At 42.9% G+C, this 26,305-nt stretch overlaps 1 protein-coding gene and 2 long non-coding RNA genes across 3 annotated transcripts in view; all 3 read right to left on the bottom strand.

Moving 5' to 3' along the window:
• Window positions 1-3,223: 3,223 nt before the first annotated feature.
• The window catches only part of POC1A (POC1 centriolar protein A), a 57,506-nt gene continuing 34,424 nt past the window's right edge, over window positions 3,224-26,305 (bottom strand). Inside the window, exon 10 of the mRNA XM_052679349.1 lies at window positions 3,224-3,498. Coding sequence (XP_052535309.1) covers window positions 3,400-3,498 — 99 coding nt within the window. The 3' untranslated portion in view covers window positions 3,224-3,399. The remainder of the gene's footprint in view (window positions 3,499-26,305) is intronic.
• LOC128078785 (uncharacterized) lies at window positions 13,258-23,569 on the bottom strand. Its single transcript, XR_008205797.1, has 3 exons — window positions 22,887-23,569; window positions 14,764-14,904; window positions 13,258-13,866 (listed from the first exon to the last, which is right to left on the bottom strand). It is a non-coding gene; the product is annotated as an uncharacterized LOC128078785 (long non-coding RNA).
• Window positions 19,822-22,219, bottom strand: LOC128078787 (uncharacterized). Its single transcript, XR_008205799.1, has 2 exons — window positions 21,821-22,219; window positions 19,822-20,087 (listed from the first exon to the last, which is right to left on the bottom strand). It is a non-coding gene; the product is annotated as an uncharacterized LOC128078787 (long non-coding RNA).

Raw genomic sequence — 26,305 nt, 5'->3', positions numbered from 1 at the left:
AAGCCAGGGAAGAAATGTAGCACCACTTCCATGTCACAAGCAACAAACCTTTGCACACTGATCCGTTTCCCTCCCCTCCTGCTCAGTCACGTTTCAAATAACCCTTTGCTTAAGAGCAGATCTTTAAAGATGTTATGCAAAGTGGTGAGCACCAAGAGACTTAGATCACAGTTGGGTCTTATTTTCTAATTAGCTGACAAACACATGTAACCATTATGCAGGCAGAGGATTCTCCTGGCCATCTCACTTCCTGGCCAGAAGAATCAATACCACAGTGCTCTGGTGCTTTTGTCTGCTCAGTTATGAACTCAACTGCTGTATCTGCCCAATTCCAGCTCTCCCACAGGAAGGGATGTGGGCAGAGATGAGGATTCCTAACTTGTTCGCCCATCGCAGTTACGTTGAACGTGCCTCATGCTCAGAGCAGCCAAAATCACAGATTCATAGAAATATTAAAAAGGCATTTGCAGCAGCCTCCAGGCACAACCTGCTTCCCCAAGGGACCAATCTCAGCACAAAGAACTGTTGCTAAAACTTGAGTGAGGTCATACATCTGGCAAATATAACGGCAACAAATTAAACTACTTTTTTAAGAACTTGGCTTGGCTGCCTGTGTGCCTTGGAGATCCAAAACAAAATATTTAACTCTTCGTAGCCTCCTCCTGCAGAGCTTACCACAAGCAGTTTTCATGCCATATCACCCTCACAAGGTGCAGAAGCGATATCAGGCTCCTTGTTCACAGCTGATCCATTGCTTCTCGGGTTAATGGCTTTGCAAATCAGTTACTGTAGATATTCCCCAAGTAAAATACAATTTAAAAAACAAACAAACAAACACAAATGTAAAAGCAGAAGTGGATTCAACTCATTCTGGAAGCTATCCTGACCTCAGCATGTGGAAACATGGTGCTCCATGGATGGAGCTAAGCACAGAACCCAGGGAGAAGATGGACAGGAGGATTTGGGCTCCTCAAATGTTTTTTTGAGCTTATTGCTCAAGAATGATTACTTAAAGTGTTGTGCTTTCCACATCTCACCTGCCTCCCAAGTAATACCCAGGTATTAGAAGTGCTGGTACATTTTAAGTCCTGATATTCAGCTCAAGGTAAGAGGCAATAGGAAGGGGACACTGAAATGAAAGCATGCTGCCAAGATACAGGACAAGGAAATGATTGAGATGGAGAGCACTGTCAAAAGAAATCCCCTTCTTACCACCTAAATCATGTGGAACTTGGTAGATTCCCCCTTCCCTTAGCTCTTCACACGCACCCATGGCACATTACTTTTACAAGAACAGGTTTCATTGATCAAATGAATACTTCTAAGAAGCTGAGTAGGGAAAAGCAACTTCCCCTGCATCCCACTAGCTTGTCCTTCAGCACCTGAGCATCTCATCTGTTTTACAAGCACAATTATCTTTCAAACAGACTCGCTTAATGTCTGAAAGAAAAAAAGCATCTTTATCAAATGTGCCCGAGTCATTTGTACCTTATACAGTACTTTAGGGAGAATGGCAAATCACTTCTGTGGCGTCCAAGACATTAGAAATTACCAATTAAGAGAAGTTTAAAAATTGATGGCCGCTGGAACAGCTCGTTTTCACATCCTCTCCATACCCACACCTCAAAAGCCAGCTCACAGCGCTGGGGATCAGGTTGACAAATGAAGGTCTTGCAGCTCATTTTTGTCACTGTTTCAGAGGCAGGACAGGCACACACATCAGAATCCCCTCCTCCCAGCCAATCCATCACATCAGTTCATCTCAGCTAAAACGCTTACAGTCTCTCTCTCTGTCTCTGTCTCTCTCTCTCTGTGGAAAGCCACTGAAAGCTTATAGCAAGAGAATGGAAGTTTTTCAGTGAAGTGATTCCATTATCGTAATCTGACAGAAAATAACATTAATCAGACTGGGAGCTCAGAAACACAAAACAATCTGTGATAGAACACAGAGAAACTCACATTTGCAATCCACCCAAAAAGCACGGAAACGAGAAAGCTTCATGCAAATGAAAGAGAATTAATAAAAATAAAACATAAAAACAGTGACAGTGCCAACAGGGGCTAAAGACATGGAAAGCACCAGGATGGAAAGAGCAAAAACCTCCTGGTGATGGCAGGGGATGCAAACAGCCTTGTCCACGTGGGAAGAGGATTAACACAGTCCAGACACAGTACAAGCAGACTGCAGCAGGAACAGGTGCAAAACACTGGTGTAGCCTTAAGGTCTGTAAAGCTCTGTGTGAAAGAAGGGTGCCAGCCAAGTCGCAAGCATCTGCGATGCCCACAGCACATCTGGAGATGGGGGCTTTGGAAGCTCTGGAGTCTGGCAAACAAGCATGACTGTCACGGATTGGGAGAGAAGCAAACTCCCAACGGTGCAGAAAGTCGTGGGGAGGGTTTGGTGAACCCTGAGACACTCAAGTTCCTACAGCTCATCTCTTGAGAATGTACAGAACAGATTATTACAATAATTCGTGTGTGTTCGCAAAAGCTATCTTGTAGAGCAGTGTGTACCACAAGTCCAAATTCTTTTGCAACTACATACTGAACACCTGCTAAAGACCTGCAAGTCTTAGGAGCGTGTGATGCAGGGAAGGGGGTGAGTGATGAGCTGTTCAGCTGTAAAATCATCTGCAAAATGACTGAAAATTAAAGGCAGTCCAGCGTGAAAAGAGAAAAGGTTTCTGACTGCAGCCAGTGTGCTGCTATCTGGTTGCCTTTTCTCCCCCTCTCCCCTTCCTTTAAATTAAATAAATGGACAGACACAAAACAAAAGCTGCCTGACAATCCACCCAGCATCTGACCTAGCAGAACTAGGGCCTCTCCTCTAGCCTCAGCACAGCACAGTCTTCCACAGACTGCATGAGGAAGCAGGTTAAACCCCACCACTGGGCTAACCTCTGTACAAAATCAGCATTTAATCCACGCCATCAAATTTGCCAGGCACGAACTGGAACTTGGTGAGGCAGACCATTCAACAGGTGCTAACTAGGATCTGTGATCTGAGAACAGAGGGGAGCTCCCACTGGCCAGGACATTCTGGGAGATTTTCCTTGAGCCACACAGCCAGCAACAAACCATCTGGCAGCTCTAGAATGCTTAAACGCTTTAACTGAGCAGCAGCTAAGGCAGGAGAGATGAAACCTTTTGAGATGGTCCTCAAACCCCTCACTGGTTCCTACAGTACCTGGAAGACATAAGAAATCACAAAAATCATCCACTCTTACAAATAAAAATCTTTTATTTTAGTAAAGTAACAAAGCTTTGTATTTACAGATACAGTAACTGTACACATGAATTAAAAATTGATTACTTTCCAAACCATTGAAGTCACCCAGTCTGTTAAGAATACAAACCCCTGCAACCTCCAAGGGCCTTCAGCGCTCCTCTTTCACAAACTCAATTCTCTTTGTTCTGAACTATTTTCTGCTGGTTCTCCAGAAACTCCTTCAGCTTGTTCTCCGTGAGGGTCAGCCTCTGCTCCAGGATGGAAACTGTCTGCAAAACAAAAGGAAAGCTGCCGCCGAGCCACGCAGAGAGACAAGCTATGTGCTGTGCTGTCAGAGGGCAAGGGAATGCTATGTTCAAGGAAATACTCTGAGCTATTCCAGAGCTGTAGCACCAGGGTCAAGTGAGGAACCGTCCCAATGTAAGGCAGCACAGTGGGGTGACGAAGGCGAATTACAACTCAAACTGGCAGCACATACCTCAACATGTGGCCTGAATTTCTCTGTGCAACCCAGTTACCTCACAAAGGGGTTGTTATTAGCTCCTCCTAAAGCTGAAGTCATCGTAGACAGAGTATATGGAAAAAACATTTTAACCAGGAAGCAATAAAAGCCTCTGCTGAAAATCCTTTAATGGACCATCCTTAGGTAACCAAGAGAGCTATCTGTGGAAAACCACTTTCAGATTCCAAAGATGCTGGAATAACTGATAATAGGCAGTAATTACATTTAATGCTTTAATACCCATAAACAGCAGTCAATAGCTTCATATTCTGAGCATTTTTACTGCCATCAATAACATACCTTGTCAAAAACAAAGGATGTTCAGAACCTCAGACTTCAATAAAGTAATTCAAACAAACTTGGGCTATTTGTATAGAGGTTATAAATAAAAAATCTTTAAATAGCACATTTCATAAGCACAGGACTAAGTGCTTGACAAAAGAAAGCAGGTCTCTTCATCTCCATTTTATTACTGGGGAAACTAAAATGTAAAGAAAGGAAATAGTTTGGCTAAGGACAGTTGATAGGCCAGGAAACGACTCCTGCAAAACCATTCGGGAAATGAGAGGAACAGCTGGAAGGGATGAAGTGAAAACACAGGCATGGTGAAAGCACAACACCCAGCACTACTATGAAGACGTCTCTGTCAGCCACACTGCAACACCTCATCTTGACAAAGTCAGGAAGGGCTTTGCATCGTAAGATTCACCACAATACACTTCTTTTCTCCCTCCAAACACAGCTCAAATCTTAGCTGAGGCCCCAGGCAGCATATCAGAGCTAATAGGGGCCAACCACACTGCTACACACAGCGGTGGAACAAAGCACAAATACAGTGGACTTCAGAACACGTCAAATTTGAGGAAGAGTTGCAAGGAAGGTCTTGTCTGCTTCATACTTTCATGTAATTTTCATTCCAATGAATTCGTAGTGAGCACTGTTTTGCAAACTAGAAAAGGAAAAGGAGAAAGATGGGAGATGCACTGAATTCAAAGAGCTGATGAGCACAGACCATTTTGAATACACAGTGCTTAAAATACGCAGTCATTGGAAGGTGTGGGAAAGTACAAAAATGCCATTACTGATACACAAACGCACCACACAAAGAGAGAAAGTAACTTCCACACAAAAAGGCTACTTCCTTTTCAGCTGACAGTTTTACAATGTTTCTATGGCCTATTCCCAAACCAAACCCTTGTTGGAAAGCAAATTAACCCATGTGTACTCAACTGGAGCTACTTTTCAGAAGGTAATGAGCCAACAACCCCAGGAGACAAATGCCACCAGCCCGGGTTGACCAGACGCAGCTTTGCACTCGAACTGTTTCCCTATGGCAGGATTATGGCAGGGAGGTGGTTGAGTCTCCATCCCTGGCTGTGTTAGAAACCGTTTGGATGTGGTGCTCAGGGACAGGATTTAGCTGAGGGTTGTTACAGTTGGGGTAGGATGGTTGGGTTGTGGATGGACTCGATGATCTTGAAGGTCTTTTCCAACCTGAGCGATCCTACGATTCTATGACTTTGGGTTCTCAGTGTCAGAAGCCTTAGCCATGTGTGCATGCACACTGGAAAATGGTGAGGAGAGCCACACAGAAGAGACAGCGTTGCATCATTTGCACTTTTTAAGGTCTGGAGAAAATATTCAGCTTCACCTCCCCTAAGCTGAGACACGAAGCAGTCTTATTTGCTTACATGATGATAAACTTCCCATCTCATTGCCCCGTGTTATTGCAGTGACGGTGACCCAAGTACAATCCTGCAACAGTTTCAGCTTTTATCAACATCTTCTCTTTAATTCAAATCAAATACTTTCAGTGGGGACACGGCCTCCAGGCAGAGGCTTTTGCAGAGCCCTGTGGGGCAGTCCAGCTGGCTTCTTTTGAGAATTACAGATAAGCAGAGCCCAGCAGCAGCTGAATGCCAGCAGAAACCAGTTCCTCCACTGCTCAAGGAAAACCCGAGCAGCAGAGCAAAGGACATTTGTGTTCCTCAGGTGACACAGACTCCTCATCATAGCCTGTAGCACATTTTGGAGAGCAACGAGACAAATCCCTGTGGTTAACCACAAGAGAGAGCAGTCCGGACAGAAGGCCAGTAATTAACTAAAACCAAGCACTGAGCACGGAACTGACAGAGAAGCAGACCAGAGCATAAAAACATAAATAGCGCTGTGCCCACTGGGCTACAGGATGCCTAACAAGCCGGGGATGAGACAGGGTTTGACTGAGTAAAGGACAGGGGATGCAATGCTGCTCTGGTTGAGCACTGCGGGACCCTTCAAAACATTTATCTGCACAATGCTACTGGAATCAGGTGCTGGTTGTGCCTGCAAAGGATACAGCCAAACACCAACCGCAAAGCGCAGCACTGCCTCTTGCAGGCAAAACGTTACACACGTTTCCTCTATTCCTGACATCATGAACCATATCATAAAACCCCTTTCTGCACTGAATGTAGAAGTAGTTTCCTAGTTTTACTTCTGTAAAAAGATTCCTAAAGTTCACTCCATCCCTAATGGTTGTCAGTTTTCCGCTGACTTATAATGCATCAAATAAGAAGCAGCGTTGTTTCTACCTCTTCAGTTTTTCCTTTTCATCTGCATGTCAATTTATGAAGACAGCATTTTCCTCTCAATGTATTAAAAAAACGCATTTGCCTGCAAAAGAACAGGCAGCAAATGCAGAAATGTTAGAATAGGAAAAACTATCAGACAATCCAACAGCAGTTGTAAAATAGGGATTTCTAATCACAAAGCACAAAGACACTGGAATGATTACACCTCTGTGCCATGAATACATCATTCTTTAATTCTCTGCATCAACTTACAATGATGTTAGGAGTGTAATATCATGTTTTAAACTTCTAGGCATACGTTAAGTAACAATGAAAGTTGAAGAGGCTTTATGTTGCTTACCTGCAGCAGCACTCTGGGCAGGACACCATAAGCAGCTGTACTTATTCACTATGTTGATGGCAAAAGCTAGGACATGCAATGCTGTGGCTATTTAAAGCTTCTCCTTGCTCACAGTGAAGCTCAGAAGTTCCTTACAGTCCTAATTCATCCAGGGACCAACTGTCTACTGGATGGGGGAAAAAAAATCCAACCAAACATATCTTTCAGTATCTTTACAGATTCCATGCAGCAGCCTCTCCTTCTCTTCACCTTATGGGACCGGCAGAGAGGGCAGGCAATGCAGCAGCAGAAGAGCAGAGCACAAAGGGGATGGATGGCATGTGGACTTGCAGAATGAGACAGGTAAGCTCCGACCTGGACGTGCAGGCTTAGTTGCTCTGACTCCTGCCATGCAGGTGGCATGCACACTGGCTTGTTTGAAGAGTCCAGCTGTGGTTCCCTACGGGTTACCCAGCTTTCCATAAAAATGGTTAAGCCCCAAAGAGGCCTGAAAGTACAGAAAGTAAATTGCATTACAAAAACACTGCATCAAAAGGGGGCAGAAGGGTCCCTCCTCAGCAAATGCTAATGAGTGGGCTCAGTGGTACCTACGCTTTCTCTAAACAAGTTCAGTGAGTAAAATAAACTAGCAGAGAAACAGTTCTCATCCACGTAGCCATAGATCTGCATGTTTGCAGAAAAAACACCTCCTTCCACAAATGACAGTTTAAAATCCTAGACATAAACTGCAGAAATGAAGAGGCTCATGGGAGAACTTGAGCAGCGAGTCACACTGAAGTTCACACACAAATGTGTCTGGTGAGAAGTACCCTTTCCCCCCACTGCACAAAGCTTTGCCCTGACTTGCTGTCAGCCTCCCTTCCACTTTAGTCGCCGTATCCAGAGGAATCCAAAGGATGCTCCTGCTATTAGTAAGTATACTTAAAGAAAACTAGGCTGCCCTCTTTATGCACAAATTATACCCTAGCACTGTTTCTAGTTAGGACTCGAACCTGCTACCAACACTCAGAATCTCTGAAGCATTCTTAGCAAAAGCTGGTGCTTTAGCCTAAGCAAGGGAAAGATAAATAAATCTCACATCCAGTAGCAGAACAAGACACGATGCCTTCGCTGGTATCAATGCATTAAGGAGCAAACAAATGCACTTGGTGCTCTTCGTATGGCAGGACCAGCCTTACTTTATACGAGTCAAAGCCTTCAACTCAGAGACCAAATACACCAGTAACTTTTCACATGAAAAAAGATGATAGTGCCTTGTTCCTTCAAATTAAAACAATATCTGCTAAGCCAGAGGTATTTTAAATAAGCTCCATATAATAAGCTCCATCATCCTACTTATTTTGAATACAAGCTCTAAGGTAAACTCACAAAGCCTGTCTGCACCAAGTATCTCACAGCAGCCAGATTTAACGGCAGCACATTGATTATTTCAGAATGAAAATGTTTCATTTAATCATTCTGTCTTCACTCTCCCAATATTTCTTTAATGCAACCTCATGAATTTTCAAGCTTATTTTGAAACACTAATTCTACAAAATTCTCTGCTGCTGCCAAACACTCAGCCCTGGTGCAGGCAGACAGGGCTGTACAGCTCACAGCTGCTGTACAGCCAGGGTTAGGAAGGCCCACAAACACACTGGATGAGCTCTTCTAAATACGTGTTCCTTCCACCTCCCAACACTTCACTTTCTCAGATGCCTGAATCAGTTCAATGCTCCTCAATGAAAGAGGACAGAAGCAGCTTTGGTGGTCCTGCAAAGGGCTTGGGTTCAGTGACAACAACAGCACTATCACTTATAACACTCATTTCAACTTCTACAACAGAGAAGGCACACAAAGTACCTGAAAATGCCAGCACTGTCAACTTTGCCAGACTAAGCAGCATGGTCAATGCCAACGCTGCAGCAGCCAAACGGGCCCTGGAACTCAGCCAAGGCTCTTCATTGCATTAAATCAGACATGTCCAACCTGCAGCCCATGTAATGCAGCGTGCCCTCTGACACTGTGCCATCGTGGCAGCAGCTCTTCCCAGCCCAGCTCACCCCCGGCGAGCAACCGAAACATCAGCCCTTCACTCACTGCAGCCCAGGCAAGCCATTAGTTTGGACACCAGTGTACTAAAATCAATCCTAGAGTGCAGGAGATGAGCTACAGCTGTGACAGTGAGCTCTGTGCAGCGCAGAGACTCAAGGCACGAAGCTGTATCTCTAACTGTGCCTTCCAAAGCAGAAGGCTCTCTGGATGAAACTAAAATGTTTCATCGTGCCTCTCTGTTGACTCAGTAGATCAGAAAAAGCTAAACTGACAGTACTTGCACAGGGTGCTGAGAGTTTCTGGAGGAGAAGAGCTGTGCTGTTATAGCTTCCACAGGTCACGGAGTCCAGCGACAAAATCTGGCACACTGAGATGAGCCACGGTAAAATATTCAGGTATGCATGTTGAAAATGACTGCACGGCATGTTGTTTAGAAACCCCAGGTCTTCTCAACCACAGGGATGATGACGTGCCTCAAAGATGTACTGTCCTTTACACATTGCATCCTTCCAGAGTTCGACAGGGTAAAGCACTCAGCTGAACGCACCCAGCTCCTGCCACTCAGTGGCTGCAAAACAACAAGATAATCAAGCAGTATCAAGTGATCCCTCTTAAAGATCTGCTCTTATGAAAAACAAAACAGACTGTGGGAGGCGTTGCATGTGCCTGCCCACCACCAGCTACATGAAGGGGAAGACCCTCAGAACCTGCAGGGAAACAAGAAGTGTTTCTGAGAACCTGGCCTCGGGACAGGGCTGTGCGAACACAGCGCAGTCAGTGGAAGTGCGAGTAACCCAGGCAGTCCTAGAAAGAAACAAAATCCTTAAGAGATTCTTATAGCAAGCGTAGTTTAGAAATGCATTTCAGAAAATAATAACTCAGATCATGGTTTATTGAGGACTGCAAGAAACAGGGTGCTTCATTTATTTCGAGCAAGAGGTCAAAGATGCCACATCTCCAAGAGATGGTTTTGAGTCATCTCTAAGCTCTTTTAATTAAGATTTAAAAATGAAATTCATCTAGCATTTCACAGACTTCAGATTTGGATTTGAATGCTTTATGCATTTTTTTTTCCCCCCCCCAAATGCTGGTTTGGATTTCAAATCATTTCTTTTGGAAAAAAAAAACCTGTTTGCTGCTTTCTCCTACTTGCTGGGAGCTCCCATAGCCAGCAGCAGTTCAGATATTACAAGCAACATATCAACCAAGACATTTGTGCAAGGCACAGGTAGCAGCTTTTGTAACCAAGAACACCATTTCTTTACTTCTAGCTGCTTGTCACTGTGTAAGGATTTACTTTATTGCATGTGGATTAAACAACAGGTTTAATGCCTCTCAGAAAAGAGATGGCATTTATTCTAACACGCACTTCAAAGATTGTTTCCCTAAAACGTACGATGTAGGCATGATATTAATCATCTGTATTACATGCATTGCACACACATTTAGTTTTAATTAGGAAGCATCTCATTTCTCGCAGTCTTTTTTCACAGTAGACAACTGCAAGTATCTGGAGTGAAGGCAGCAGCATACAAACTGTTTAATATCACTGTTGCTAATGCAAATTTTTCACACACAATCCTACTCCAGCTGAGCAGTTCAGCTGCAAGTGCAGAAAATGCATTTCAGATACACACACCAAGTAATGTGTGTTCTTAATATCTGCTCCATTTTGGTTCCAGCTGAAAACCACCTTTACGCCCCACGAGTTTAAGGAGAAGTTATCCAAGAAGAACACAACACCTTTCATCTTCATCCCCACCCCTTTGGATAGACACTGAGATACTGAGATCCAGCCTTCAGTTGTAAACAGACAAACAAAAATCTCTTTCCTCATTTTCACATCTCTGAAATAACAGTAAATAAGAGGATTTTAATAAATTGTTTAGACACTGGCAAGATACAAAACTGCAGGGGAGGGAGGAGCAAGGCTTACATGATGCATGCTCATCACTCCCATCCTCTTCTTCTTGTTACTGGATTTGAACTGCCCACTTTCCTACAGAAGGGCACCAGGGCATCTCTCAGTAAGCCAACAACTAATGCAAATGACTTCACGTCATATTTCAAGATAGCAAGACTATCGAGCATGTGCTACTCACCTGAAAGAGGCAGTCAAAGACTAACTTCTTTATTTTCATGTGAAATACGGTCTACAGACATGTTCAGAAAAAAATATGGAGCTGCTGTCAGGTTACGTTAGACCACTTTCTTACTTAAAACAAAAACACAGCTTGCTGGTGAAGAGGAAAAGATAAAGGTTTTATTAAATCATACTTAAAGGACGCTGTCAAGACATTTAAGAATAAAATCACAGAACCACAGAATCCTTAGATTAGGAAGGGACCTCTGAAGGCCATCATCCCCCCAGCTTGTATTGGTAATGAGGGTCACCTCAACCCAGGTGCAAATCTTACATTAGGATTTGTTGAACCTCATGAGGTTCATCTGGGCCCACTGCTGAAGCCTGTCTCGCCCCTCTGACGGCTTCCCTTCCCTCCCTGTGCTGTACTGAACACGCCCCACAGCTTGGTGTCATCAGCAAACTTGCTGAGGGTGCCCTCAGCCCCACAGTTGATGTCACTGATGAAGACATTAAAGAGCATCAGCCCCAGCACCGATCCTTGGGAGACATCACTGATCTCCATCCGGACACTGACTGCCACCCTCTGGACTCAACCCTGCAGCCAGTTCTTCATTCATTGAAGATTCTGCCCATCAAACCCACATCTCCCCAATTTGGAGAGAAGGGTTTTGTGGGGTACCGTGTCAAAGGCCTCAATGAAGTCGAGTTAGATGACACGAGTGGCTCTTCCCTTGTCCACTGATGCAGTGATATAGTGATATCACAGTCAGAATTTCACAACATAAAAAGGAAGCACATCTATTAGTTGTAACAGCAACTGCTCCATGTTGAAGCAACAGAAACCAGTTTCCTCTGCTCTTATTAGAGAAATCTGATGAGAAGTGCCAAGTGAAGAAACAAGCCTGTTCCATGCATCCTGCTGCGCGCTAATGCCTTACTGCTTCAGTGTTTCTCCCTTCATTTGGTGGCTGGCAGGAAGACACCTCTTAAATAGAACAAAAACAATCCTGCTATCTTCAAGTGCATGACACTCCATCCAGAGATCTATTAGCAACAGTGAAGGCGTTGGTAATGGATGAGCAGCAGACAATGCAGCTTCAAGCGTGTGGCACAGAACAAAGCTGTGTGCCAGCAGGAGATGACAGTGCTCAGATGATTTCTTGCTATTACCACTTTCAGCAGACAATTTTTCTCCTTCCCTCTTTTTACCACAATAAACCTTGTAATGATAGCTACGGAAATGCTACAAAAACGACAGACTCAACAGATTAATTTTACGTTCGCATATTTTTGCAGAATAGTTTATCACAACTTCAAGTTTCCTCCACACTAAATTGATACAGTGCTGGAAACTCTGATAAGCACAGAGAGCAGGAACTCAAGGTGTCACAACAGAAACGCACCCAAGCTCCTGCACTGCCAACCAATCCGAAATTCTTGGTGAACTCATGGATAGCAATATCAATATCAATAGAAAATGTCTGGAAATATTTTTGGGGTGCTGGTGAGGTGTGCCTCTCCTTTCCCTTCAGCTAAGAAAACAGCTTACAAATATCAACCCACTGATGCTGTTAGTGTTATCTTTAAGTGAGCAATGCTCAGGCATTATGTAGCAATGACTTTTAACAGAGCACTGGGAGACTATTGGTATAGCCTCAGCCTTTCTTGAAGGGAGAAAAATGATGAAGCCTGTGATGCCTTGTTTCTTCACAAAGACTTTTTGCTGTTTATTTGTGAAAGCTTTTTTTAAAAGAAGCAGTGGCGTCCTTTCACAGAAAGAAGTCACCAACTCCAAAGCTGGAGAAACTGTAAAAATATACATTAGCTTGAGCCTGCAATGTGCAGGAAGCAATGCTCTGTCAGGCTCTGAAAGGAACAGCCAACAAAGAACCATCCAACAATCACTGCTGCTGTCTCCTCTTCAGATCTCAGTTGTGGTTCCACCTGGACAACACTTAATTGGCACTGACCAGGTGATAAAAGATTGAAAGAGGTGATAAAGGTGCCTTCGAGGGCTCTGTGCTCCCTGCTGTTATAACTCACCTGCACAGCATGCCCATAAGGAGAAGGAAAAATGTGCAGCTACACAAGCAGGTTCCATTTTGTTACCTTCTGTTTCTTTGCCCTGCTAACTGCACCTGTGCTCCTCCTCCTTCAGGAATCTCCTCTCCTACTCCAAACACAAGGGATTCTTCCACGTTCATTTGCATAAGCGTGACAGTTTTGTGCAGACTTGTTTCACTTCTAAATATTACAACGTTACAATTATAATGAAGCCATGATTATTATGAAACCATTTGAACAACACGTTGGGTACATTTGTGCATACGCATCGTGTTAAAACAAAACAAGAGACTAGAATCAAAGGAAAACAAAGTACTGTACAGATGGCAAAAAAAATCTACAGCTGAAAGGTTGCTGAATGCACAATTACTCAAAGCAGCTTCTACTTTGTTTGTTTGCTTTTTTTCTTTTTTCTTTTTTTTTTCCCTCTTCTTACACTATAATTTCAGGGCTAGTTTCAATGTTATCCTAAAACCTCCTAATTCATTCCTCCCCCAGTGATCTCCACTTCACTCTCTTTTTGCTAGGTTTAAAATAGCATTTTATTTTTTTTTCAGTTATGCAATGACTTGCAGAGATGCCTGAATTGCTTTTATCTAGTTTAAACCCCACACATGCTGCTTACTGCAATATTTGCTCCCTCTAAGTACCTATGAAGTTGAAAAGGAGACATTACACAAACTTCATCAGGACCATGGATCTGATTTGTGTAATTAAAGATGAATATCACAATCCAAACTTACTACGGAGACAAAAACAGTAAGATATTTTGTGCATGTACTGGGGTGTATTTCATCATAAAAACACAGAACCAATGTCATAGAAGAGCTTTCTCCCTCCAGTGAAGATTCTAAAGACTATAGAAAAGTGTTTTCTTGCACTTCTGCCAAACGAATTTCAATATCTTTTGGTTTTCACTCTATTTTAGACTGCCTGTAGTCCTACAATGCTGTATATCCCCAAATCAGCTGTGCTTCAGTACTTGTTGGGTACTCCAGTGCATCATCCTAAACTTCTTTTTGGATAACACGTACTTCTCTGAAGAAAAAAGAGCCAACTCAAGCCAGTAACTCAAGTGTTCAATATTCAGTGATAAACATCTGCTTGCTCTTCCCCAGAAAAAACATTCAAACTCGCAGAAAAGAACTCCCATGCAGTTTTCTTCCTTCTGATGACGTTGTGCTCTACAGATCAATGGTGTTTACACCACCCCATGCCTTCTCCCCACTTCTCACATCCCTCAAAAATATACAATGAAATTTAGCCCCAAGAAATGGTCAGAAACAAACATTTCCTAACAGAAATAATGAGTAATGATTTGGTTAAACAGAAAAGACTGCTTAAGAAGAATTTAGGGACACACTGTGATGGATGATCATTAACAGTTGATGCCATTCCAGCACTACTTTGGGTCTCTGGGGAAGAACAGCATGTGAATGCTTTGCAAGGGCTCAGTTGTTTGCTAGCTGTAGGTGAAAAACTCATTTGAGAGGTGGGGCCCAGACATGTAAGATGAGAAAAGAACACTGCAGAAATTGAATGGCATAGGTGAATGTTGGGGGCTGGGGAAAGGATCTGAGTTTACCTACAGAATACAACATAACTGGGGGAGGAGCAGAAACCAGCCAGTCACTGAGACAAGAGTTCTACTACCTGCAATTTTAGCCACACCTTCAGATATTACCTCGGATAAACTTTGGCTAATAATAGAAGGTACCAGAGCTGGCCTGTTTAGCTCTCTGCTACACTGCAGCATAACAGAAATGGGGAAAGAACAGACTCTGAACTAGAAGTCCTGATGTGAGAGAACTGAGATACGCTGATAGATCAAAAGATTCAAATTAACCACTAAAAAGCAGAGATTTTTAGACTAGCCACATTTATTCTATGAAGCTACTGGAAAATTTCATTATAAAATCAAATAGCACACCATACCTGAGTCAGAACATCCAGCTGTCCTATAATATGCTCCAAGGTATCTGCAATATGGACATCCTCCTCTGGCCGCTCATGGTTCCTACCAGCATCCTGAGATTTTGTTTTCTTAAGATGAACACCACAATCCATTTCTGATGGCTAAAAAAATAAACAGATAGAGTCTGCTACTGCAACAGAAACAACTGGAAAAGATTTTCAGTTTTATGGAAGGTAAACACTGAAGGACAATTTATGATGGGAAGCAGTCTGAGAGGGCAAGAGAAATTCAAGTGTTTGTTCTTTGTTCTTGCCATGGCTGAAGAAAGAAAAGCTGCTGCAAACTCATCTGTCTTCACAGTCTGGAGTGGCATGATTTTTGTTGGCAGTATGTGGTGCATTTTCTTTCTAAAGCCTGCATTAGGAAAGGCAAAGCTTAGATAACAATACTGAAGCAATCCTGAAAGGCTCAAGTTCTGTACGATCAAAGAGCTTTGCGTACAGCCACAGACTGTGCTGGTAAATGGATATTCAATGGAGCCACACAGTGCTATCTCTAAACTGTAGAATTAAATAAGCTACCTGACAGGAGTCAAATTATTCAATGCAAACAGTGTAAGGAAGAAAAGGTTTAGTGCCTTGTGCAGCAAAAGGTTCCCTCCACAGTCTGTTAGTTGTAAGAAAGCAATGATGTAGAACTGAAGCTCAGCTAAAGCAAAATGATCCAACATGCATTACAGACACAGCTTTGACTTAACCCTGATAATTTATCTTTTTTTAACTTGAACCAGTTTTCCCTCCCCAGTGAGATTAACTGTACAAGATTACTTTGAAATTTCAATTTCAATTGTTTTAGTTATGCAAGTCTGAATATTCCATTCAGAAGAAATTTTTAAAAACATATACAGATCTTTACTAAGGAGCTTTTTCTTTTCAAAATCCCTTCTAGAACAAATGCTATTTGTGTTAATTGTCTGCATTATCACCAGCAGAAGTTTAGAGTTCATCTAACTGAACAATTTAGCCAACCAACACACTAGTCTGCAGTTGCAGACAACTTCCTTACCTTACACTGACAGCCATTACTTGGTATAAACCTGAGAACTCAGAGCTTAAAACGTGGCTCTCCACGGCCCGATGCCTGGTGCATTTCTATCCCATGGATGGGACTTACTGCTCATGTGAATGGCAGAAGTTTGGAAAACTGACCAAAAAGAAAGGGATTCAGATAGACTGAAAAAGAGTCTCTATGTAGCTTCCATTTCTACACTCACACACATTGCTGTGAAGGCATTTTTAATGCTGCACTTAATCATTCACCTCTCTGCATTTAATGCAAAGAGACCATTTAGAACATTTCTTGTAACTTTCAAACCAGAAATGTTTAGCATAGCAAGATTTCTTTTCAGATAAAAACATAAAGAGAGTCTACAGACACTCAGCTCGCTGTCTTTTCAATCAAGGCTGGTTGGAAATGCACGTCCAGGCAGAACATGTTCCCCGGGACAGGACACACAAAGCCCAACCATCATCGCCACGTGCAGTGAAAGGCCACCAACACTGCTTGTGCACAGCTGGGTGGCACTGTCAGAAAGGCTCCTGTGGCTGCTATCCAGCCCCCCAGTTAAGCAAAGTAAGCAACAAACAGTGTGATGAAGAAGACACTGGACTACAAGAAGAGAGAGGCAATAGGCTTTGGCAGAACTCCTGCTGCTGTCCACTACCTGCTTTTAAGAGCTGCACTCCACTGCAACCAAGTCAAAGACTATCCAGAGTCCTTGGCCAGCACGGGTCACACTGCAAAGCCCAGTCACAGGTTTGTGCTGCAGGTAGCCCAAGAGCCACGTGTTGTTCACTGATGCACTAATTTAATCAACTAAAAACATGATCTCGTACAGACACCACTCTGATCGCTGCTCACAAAGAGCCAGGCAGAGAAACTGAGATCAGCTCGCTCCAACCTCTTACTCATCCCACCTGCTTGGATGGAATGAAGATACACTCTGAAATCTGGGACCTCTCTGAGGAGGCCTCTCCAAGAGCGCTGCATAAGGTACACAACAAAGGTTAAGAATCTGCCCAACACAGGCAAAAGATAATCTCACTAAAAATGCCTGCAAACACTCATCTCGTCACACCTGAAAACATTCAGCAATAAATGCAGCCCACAGCATACACAGAAGAATCATAGAACAGAATCATAGAATCCTTAGAGTTGGAAGGGACCTCTGAAGGCCATCTAGTCCAATGCCCTGCAACAAACAGGGACGTGCACAGCTAGGTCAGGTTGCCCACGGCCTGATCCAGCCCCACTTTGAAAGTCTTCAGGGATGGGGCATCAACCACGTCGCTGGGCAACTTGTGCCAGCACCTCACCACCCTCACTGCAGAAGACTTTTCGCTTATATCCAACCTAAATCTACCAACTTTGAGCTTGAAGACATTTCCCCTTGTTCTCTCACCACAGACCCTGCTGAAGAGTTTGTCCCCTTCTTTCCTGTTGCTCCCCTTCAGATACTGACAAGCCACTATCAGGTCACCTCTCAGCCTTCTCTTGTCATGTTGCACAGCACCAGCTCAGCCTGTCCTTGTATTCCATTGTGTTCCATTCCATGGATCATTTCCGTGGCCCTTCTCTGGACACACTCCAACAGGCCCACATCTCTCCACGTCTCCACAGGACTCCTCATCTGGATGCTGTACTTCAGGTGAGGCCTCAAAGCACAGAGCAGAGGGGCAGGATCAGTTCCCTGCCCTGCTGGCCACACTTCTTTTGATACAGCCCAGGATACAGTAGGCTTTCTGGGTTGCAAGAGCACAGTGCTGGCTCACGTCCACCTTCCCATCCACCATCCACATACAATCACAGAATGGCCCGGGTTGGAACAGACCTCAAGGATCACGAAGCTCCAACCCCCCTGCTGCAGGCAGGACCACCAACCTCCATATCTAATGCTAGACCAGGCTGCCCAGGGCCCCATCCAACCTGGCCTTGAACACCTCCAAGGACGGGGCATCCACAAATCCACCAGCACACAGGTGAGACTGACAGGTAGGTAGTTCCCAGGCTCATCTTTTTATAACCTTTGTTAAAAATGGTTGTGATGGTGTTTTGTTTTTTTTTTTTTTTTTTTAAACACTCAGCAGGAACTTCACCTGAAATGCTTCAGAATTTCCAACATTACTGAAAGTGGTTTAGTGACTACAACACCAATTCCCTCAGGCCTCTGGATGCATCTCACTGAGACCCACAGATTTGTGGGTGTCTATGGGACAATGGTAAAGGATGGGCTTACCACCAGCTCAACAAAGGTGGCCTGCTTCCTCTCAAAGTCACAGCACTTTCCTTTTTTTTTGTCTTAAACCAGAGCATGTGCATCCCATTTGGATCAGCTTCAGACTTCCCACGCCAAAACATACTCTTTCTTTTAAGTGAATGAAAGCTTCTCCTGCGTTAAGAAAGCACAAACAGGACATCATGGAGCAGATGCCACGGTGCTTATGCACAAAAACTGAGCGGACCTTGAAAATTCAGTCTGACATACATTTTAGAAAGTTTCCAAATATTTAAATGAGATAAAACTCTTCTCTTTCCATTCTTTCATGGAAAGAGACTGCAATGCTCAGCGTGACAGGTTACCTTCCACAAGCAGCCTACCTCCACTCCTGTCACAGGTCAAATACAGAAGTGGCACTAGTTGGAGCTACTGGGTTAAGGCAACAACGCCACATCTCTATCACACTGTCCAACGAGCCTCCAAATTTGGCAGTGGTGAACATTACTGTGACGCTGTTCAGGGAAAGCCCTGCCCCTGTATTTTAACAAGAACAATAACAGCAAATACATGCATGTAGCAATTGGACAGATCGATACAATGGGAAAGGCATTACAACAGAGGGGTGTTGACAGGAGGACCAAAACAACAGAAAGGTGCTATGAAGGAAGGGAAGAAGACTGCTCACCTGGATCAGAAAATCCAGGTTTACAGGGGAAAGCTTCACCAAGGAGGGATCTCCAACCAGAGACCCTTCCCCACCAGCAGTCAGCCCTTCAATGAGGTCTAAGAGAGGTGCAGCCAGGCTCCACTCCTTCCTGTCTCACAGCTCAATTGCCTTCACCTGTGCTCCCAGGGCTGACGGTCCTTTCCTCAGGTGCTCAACCAGTAGTTCAGGCCAGGACTCAACAGTTCCCATACAATGCATATATATATATATTTCCCATTTGGTAAAAGAACATTACATCAGCCCCACTGTTGTTCATAAAAATGGTGAAAGAAACCCCCTCAAAGACCAGACTACGACTATCCTAATCTTAATAGAAATCTAGACGCTGTGGTGAACCAGACACTACTGATTTCAATTCAAACAGATATCTAGAAAGTTGCAAAGAAATACAGAAAGAGCCCTGGAATGGGAGCAAACTTATATGACTGTCTGTGCTGCGAAACATTGTGGCTGCACAGAAACCTGAGGTCCCATCTGACTCAGCCGGTGCAGTGCCAGCTGCATTCCACAGGCAGGCACCACAAGCAGCGACTGCTGTTGAGGTTTCATCTGTCTTAGTTTGAGTTCAAGTACACAGTAAATGAACAAATGTATTTGCCATTAAATACCTTATCACAACATCCACTTACTAAGCTCTGTGGGTACAGCAAGAAGCAGTTTAACATTACAAGAACAATGGATAAATAGTTTCAGCATATGATACAGCTCTTAGTGATGAGGCAGAAACTGAAGTGATTTACCCATGGCAACTTCTTAGCACAGTGCAGCTACTTGCTAGAAAGAGAAAATTCATTAGCCTTCATTCCAGAGCTCCCTTACTTAACCTTTCATGAAATCTATAACGTTGTAACCAATTATTGTAATGCTGATGAGGAAGTTGAGGCAAGGGTTAACTACAGAATAGATTGCATCAGTAATGAAATTGCAGTGGATGACGCAAAAAAATGCTGCTTTTCTCTCTACGTAGTGATATTTAGAAAACACACTGACAAGGTAAGCACCTACCTGTTTGATTGCACATCTACATCAGAAGATAGGATTCTCATCAATAAACCCTGTGGAAACATCTGTGTGTTTTGGTGTTTTTTTTTTTCCCCTCTTCTCTTTGCTCCTGTCCACCAGAAAAGAATAGGGGAGTTCAGCTTTACCTCCATCCTTTAAATCCCATTCACAAAATAGTAACAAGGGCAGTCCTGTCAAAAGCACCTAAGCTGTGCGTTGTCCACAGATTCCAGGAGGTCTGTGAGCACAGCTACATCATTCCATCACCTTGTTCTATGTGCCACCTGAGATCAGGGTCCTGTTTCCCACATTCTGTATTCCTCACTTTACATATGCCACTGTAGGAACAGAAACACAGACAAGAGAATCATAGGGAATGATTTCCACCAGAAATTGAGCTACTGCTCTCCGACTGCATTTGAGGCTGCTCTTGGGAAAAGTTCCCAACAAAAACTGCTCAACACTGAAGCAAAATGTCTATCCATCAACTTAGATTCTCCTGCTACAGATTCTTCCACATCAAAAGCAACAGATTCCAAGGCAAAATGCAAACCATACTGAGTGTGAACATGAAGTATGAACAACTTCCAGCTTGTGCTCTTCTTATGCATCATTTATCTCCTTCTAATGAAGTACATGTGTGTATGTTGCACAAATATTGCCATGCCTACGTAGGTTATATACCTATGACTGTTATGCACACACGTAAACATAGCTTCCCCCTACTAGACAGGCAGAAATGCCTATTTGCTATTTCACTCAGTGGAAGTTTGGATTTCAGCAGAAGAGTTTGAGGTCTTATGAAAAAAATCATGGAGAAAAAAAAAAAAAAAGAAAGAGCTTGAGGCATCTTCACCCATCTCCTAAACCTGGCACAGAATGGCAGATTGGAGTCAAGATTTATATATTACTCCATCTCTTCACTTTGAATTATAACCCAAGCATTACAACAAGTCACGTACAGTAGCAACTTCAGTGGGTGAATTCATCTTAATCAACCTGAGATGGAGCTGAACTAGAAAGGCAATTTTTATTCCGACCTCTAATGAGGGGGTCAACCTTGAGGTCTGATTGTTCCAAACTCTTGAAGAACAATTCTATTCGCTGTAAGAGAACAAAAATCAGAATCTTACTTCCATGAAAAATCTTGTCAAAGTAGAACACTAAGGAAACAGCTGGAGCAGCACAGCTGCCCCCAGCCGCCACTGGGAAAACTGCTGCAGGTTGTTGCAGCCATTCAAATCCTCTGGGAAGACCAGGCTGGGAGAATACAGGGAACTTGTACTCAACCTCTTCTTCTCACCCAAGTCCTTCTTCAAGACAAGATGGAAAAAATCTGACAAACTGTCTAAAGTAGCACGTAAAAAAATGTTAAAGCTCAGAAACAGAGAAGACATGGGCTTTTGTGCATTTACCCTGCACACTGCTTCCTATTTTCACAGGCCAGATCAATGGAAAAGCAAACTCAAGAATTTCAGGGGAAAGAGGAACATAGAGGCAAAACTCACTAGCCTGAGAAAAATATAGTTTCATATGGCAAAAGCAACAACAAGCCAAAACAGAACATTACAGGGCTATCAATGAACAGAGGCTTGTAGGAATAACTTCTGTGAAGAAGTGCTGCCATTATCTGCTCATGAAGTTGGCAATAATGGAGAACAGTGAAAATACTTGTTTTGCTATGCTGCAAATTCAGTCAAATTAAGATGCAAAAAATGAGACAAGGGCACAGGAAACCAATGCAGCTCTGCTTGGGTAAATCCAGGCCTCCTGCTATGGATAAACCTGGAATTGCTATCTAGCATTACCCTCTGACCAGTTAAGAGTTGAACTCCAGAGCTCATCTGAATCCAAGTTTTTCAACAATGAAACTGAGGGGTTATGTGGTGAATGTTCCTCCCAATAGATTTCCTTTCTATATTCCTGTTCCTACGGCAGCTCATTTCCACACATAACCATACTTTGGTACTGAGAATTTGGTGACGTTATTCTCCAAGAGCATTAAGACAGCCTGCTGAACACCTTCCACACTTAATTATTCCATCCTAAATTAAGGAAAGTCCCTTCGTACCTGCCAGAAGAACTGGGGCAAATACAGCCTCTTCAGGCACAGACCACAGCAGAGAATCCTTTTGTCCACATCAGAAAGAACAGCTTGAAAAAATAAGCAGCCTTTTCCTTTGTTCCTGCTGAACCTCTGTCTCCTTGCAAAAATGCGAGGTCAAAGGTTACAACAGCCTTATGAGAGTGGAATCCCTTCAGCAAAAAGGAGAGTGGAAAACCAGACAGCTATGAGTAATCATCAGCAACTGCACCCCTTGCAAATGATGTAGGGATGATCACAGAATCATAGGATGGCCTGGATTGAAAAGGACCTGTAAGATCATCTAGTTTCAACCCCCTTGGAGATGCCTTTAACGTCCCCCAATCAGCTGTAGTAAGACAGCCCTTTCTTAGCAGGTCTGCTTGGACAGCACAGAAAGCAGAAGCAGCTTATCATTTCATCACTGTTGCTCATGTAAGTAAAAAAAATCTACCTACCTATTCCAAGAGGAAGGTAACAACATGCCAGGATGAAGCTTCCCAGAGTGGGGAAAAAATCCTCAGAGAAATAAGGTGAGAAGCAAATTGGAAAACAAAACAGCAACAACAGAAAAACCCACAACAACTTGCAGGCCACATTTAACCTGAAGGATAACCCTGTTGAAGACATTACTAAGAATTGAGAGAGAAATTCTAAGGCAATAAGTAGACCGAGGTGAAGGAGATGCAAACAGAAATACATATCTACATTCAGCTGAAGAGAGCTCCAGCTGTGCCTTTCTAGGAGAGAATTTCACAGCGATTAAAAAACGTACACACTTACTTGTAAGTATTAATGGATGCCAAAACTGGAGTTAGTTTGGAATCCACTAGGTTAAAAAAAGAAAAAGCACATCTGGCCTCTGAGTAATTCAGGAGGAATTTATTTACACAAAGACTGAAGTGCTGCAGTCAGCATGGAGACCAAGGTCAACACTGCAGAAGGAAGGTGGAGCTGGGTTTGGAAGTTCAGCCTATGGGCTTCAGAGAGAGAGCCCTGACCAGCCCAAATCACCGCTCACATCCATTTTCCCTTGAAACAATTTATGACTTACCACCACTGTCACAGCTCCAGCTTTTGTACCAATTGCTTGTCAAACAAAAAAATGAATTGCAGCTGATGATCATTCAGGCTCTTGTTTGTTCAGAAGGGCTTCTTAGTCAAAATGCAGGAGAATCATGCAGAGATGAGAGTTTGTACAAAGCCTCATGGACTACACAAGGAATTAAGTTTCCAATCTGTTTTGCAAAAATAGATACTGAAGAAACAAACAATCCAATACCTTCTGGAGAAAGTTGTATACTTAGAGTGTAAAAAGAGGCCTAAATGTCTATCATCTTAACAAAAGGCCCATCGGAGGAGTCATGAGCTGTTTACCTTTTCATCAAAAGCCCTTTCCACGGAAGCCCTGCTCTTCCTGATCCTCACCAAATCTGCTATGTCAATAGCTTTCAATTGGGTGGCTCTGAAATTGACCACCATTTGCCTTCAACAGAGCTAACTACACTTAAAATATATGTGCACTTAAACTTTAAAAACAAATAACAACATCATGAAGATCTCCTGGCAGAAGAGTGACAGAGGACAACTTTACATCTCTACCCACGTGAGCTCAGCCTCCCAAAACTCTACTCACATGGGCAGATCTCAGCACATCGGGAGCTGAAAACTAACCTGTGTCTTCTGAGAGATGGTAATTAAATACTTGCTGCCTTTATCATTTGAACTTATCCTAGAGCTTACCTCCAAACCAAGAAGCCCGCTGGTCTCAGGAAAACTAGCACTGTATCCATGTGAAACACTCACTTCAGTTATATGGCTGCAGGATTCGCAGCTGAGGCGGCAAGAAAAACACCTCCAGATCCCCACCTTATGTTTTCTGCCCTGCTGTGCCAGTTACCTCTCCCACCAGGATACCCTGAGACAAACAAGCAAAGCACTCGAAACTCACAGACTTTTCACTGCCTTTTGAACATGAGAAGCCACTTTTCCCTCTATTAAAGCTTGCAATTCAAGTATTTTTCCTTAGAAAGTTTGATGCAACAGCAAAAAGAATCAGAGGATTAGATGGAAAGTCTCCTCATCATCCCTGCTTTGCCTAGAGAAGTACTTGGCACAACAAGTTGTAAGGTGCCAAAAGAATGTCTATAACTACATTGAAGATTGAGTAAAGAATCCCTCCATCAATGAGTATTCCCTATTTTCCATAACTTTACATTAAAATATTTACCAATTTGGCTCATTCAATATTTTTCTTATCATTCATCATCTTCAAGTACGAATGTAGAGAAACACCCAAGCACCTTCCAACTGTCCACGTGATATGAACTGCTTAGCATTTGTTCATTACACTTCACCACACACTGCTTTCTTGGAATTTGCCAGGCAATAGCAGCAAATCCATCCCACAAAGAAACAAGAGTCACTGTACACTGTACACTCACGTCAGCAAATACAAATACAAACACACATACAAAGCTTTCCTTATATCTGAAAAAACAAACAACAAAAAACACCCACATCAACCCCCAGAGTAAAACATTATTATCTACCTTCTCTGAAAAATAACCAATTGTGGATTAAGTAAATATTTTCAGTAACATACCAGCTCTGAGAACATGTCCTTTGATCCTATCCAGCGCAGCTCTTCATACAGACCAACCCTTTTGCTCCTATTCTGATCCCACAGCAACTGTAGGAGCCCATAATATGAAACAACAGGCAAAGATCTATGACTATTATCACTTTCCTGCAGGTCTTCACTGCTCAATATTCCAGCTTAGGACATAATTTTACTTGTACCCATTACATTCTAGATCAAAGCCACAAACCAGATCAAGATACAGGACTGTAAGACGTTTCTTCCCCTGAGTTCACACAGCACTCACTGTGTTTGCCCTTCACTGACGTTTCCAGGGCAATTAGGGAACACTTCATTGCAGCAGTTACTGGTTTATAAATGGTAAGTAAGCATTTCAGTTTCCATAACTCTGATCTAGCACCTAGAACCTCTCACACCTACAATAACATATATTTACAATTTATATCAGCCAGTTTTAGCATTCTTTCTGATCACATTTTTGTGGTTTATGCTTTTACACCACAGTCATGACTGTAATTCCTACTCATCACAGCCTTCTTTCATTTACAATCATTCTTGCACAGAGAAGTTCTGCTTCCAAAGCAAGCTGCATCACCAAAGCCTCATATATTTACAGAAAACACCAGCAGGTGGGCAGAGCAACTTTGAAGTTCACACCTATCTCTGCAAACAAGCTCCATGCCCTGATTGACAGTGAACTTTAACCACTTGCCTTAGAAATTAGCATCTTCTGCAGGCTTCAGTCTCCATCTACCTACTGAAATGAAAACTGTTCCTGAACAAGTTTGTTTTCAAGCTCACCACCCCAACAGGGCTTTTCATGCCTCTTTTACAACACAGGTTAAGATTCTTTTCTTCTTCCTACTCATCTCAATGACCGACTCGCTTTGAAGGCTGCATTCACTTATTCCCTAGCACTTGTATGTTAGACTGACTCTTCCATGAGAAGCTGGATACAAAACATTGTTTTTACACATCCACTGTTTTGATAAGCAGCCATGCTTTCAGTCCTTAAGAAAAAAAAGTTACAGAGCTGTACAACACAGCACAAGCTTTGAAAAATATTCTTTCATTTAAGTAAAAGGTAAACAGATTTACATGTGTCAAGGATAATGCTAGCTCACTGACAATAAATTACAATCTACATGCCCCTAGCACATAATTATAGTATAAAAAACATCTGCACCATTTCTCTTATTCCAGAAGAATCTTGGTACTACACAGCAGTAGAGAAGAATGAAACAGGTCCTCTTTCCATAGAAGGACATCAAGAGGAGATGAAAAAGCACACACTGCTGCTTTCAGTTATTTTGTTGAGAGAGAAATGGGAGAAATAATAATACTGACGTCTGCTATTCAAAATTAAAAATAAAAAGCAGTGCCTTGCTCAGAACAGGAAGCTTTTCTGAAAACGAGCAGCAGAGGTCAAGTCTTGCAGTAAGCTGCAGCAGCACTCTTCAAAACCAGCCTAACAACACATTTCACTTGAAAGAAAAGAAATTGGGCTGTGGACAGTTGATTAAGAAGTCAGAATTACCACGTTCAGGTTCCACTTACGTTCCTTAATAAACCAAGATATTTTCAGAGACATTCATTTCTTTTTAATAGCTAAGAACATTTCGTACCAATTTTAAACTTAACCTGCGGTATTCAAAACAAAGGCTCTCAGAGAACATTATTTTTCTTATTATTTTAGCAATCACAACTGTCTTAATGTTCAGACACTGCATTCTTACCAACCGTAAGAGCACAGGGACCAGTCACGTCTTGCATTTCTACTCTCATGAAACACAGTGAACCATCTGCAGAGACCTGGTGCAGACTCTACTTCTGCTCTGCCTGTTCTGCTAACAGGCAGCCACTATTCGGGT

The sequence above is a fragment of the Tympanuchus pallidicinctus genome, unplaced genomic scaffold (genome assembly GCF_026119805.1).
Source record: "Tympanuchus pallidicinctus isolate F22 unplaced genomic scaffold, pur_lepc_1.0 scaffold17, whole genome shotgun sequence".
In the NCBI taxonomy this organism is placed as follows: Eukaryota; Metazoa; Chordata; class Aves; order Galliformes; family Phasianidae; genus Tympanuchus; species Tympanuchus pallidicinctus.
The sequence above is the reverse complement of the archived record's forward strand: the minus strand, read 5'-3'. Positions and strand labels throughout refer to the sequence as shown.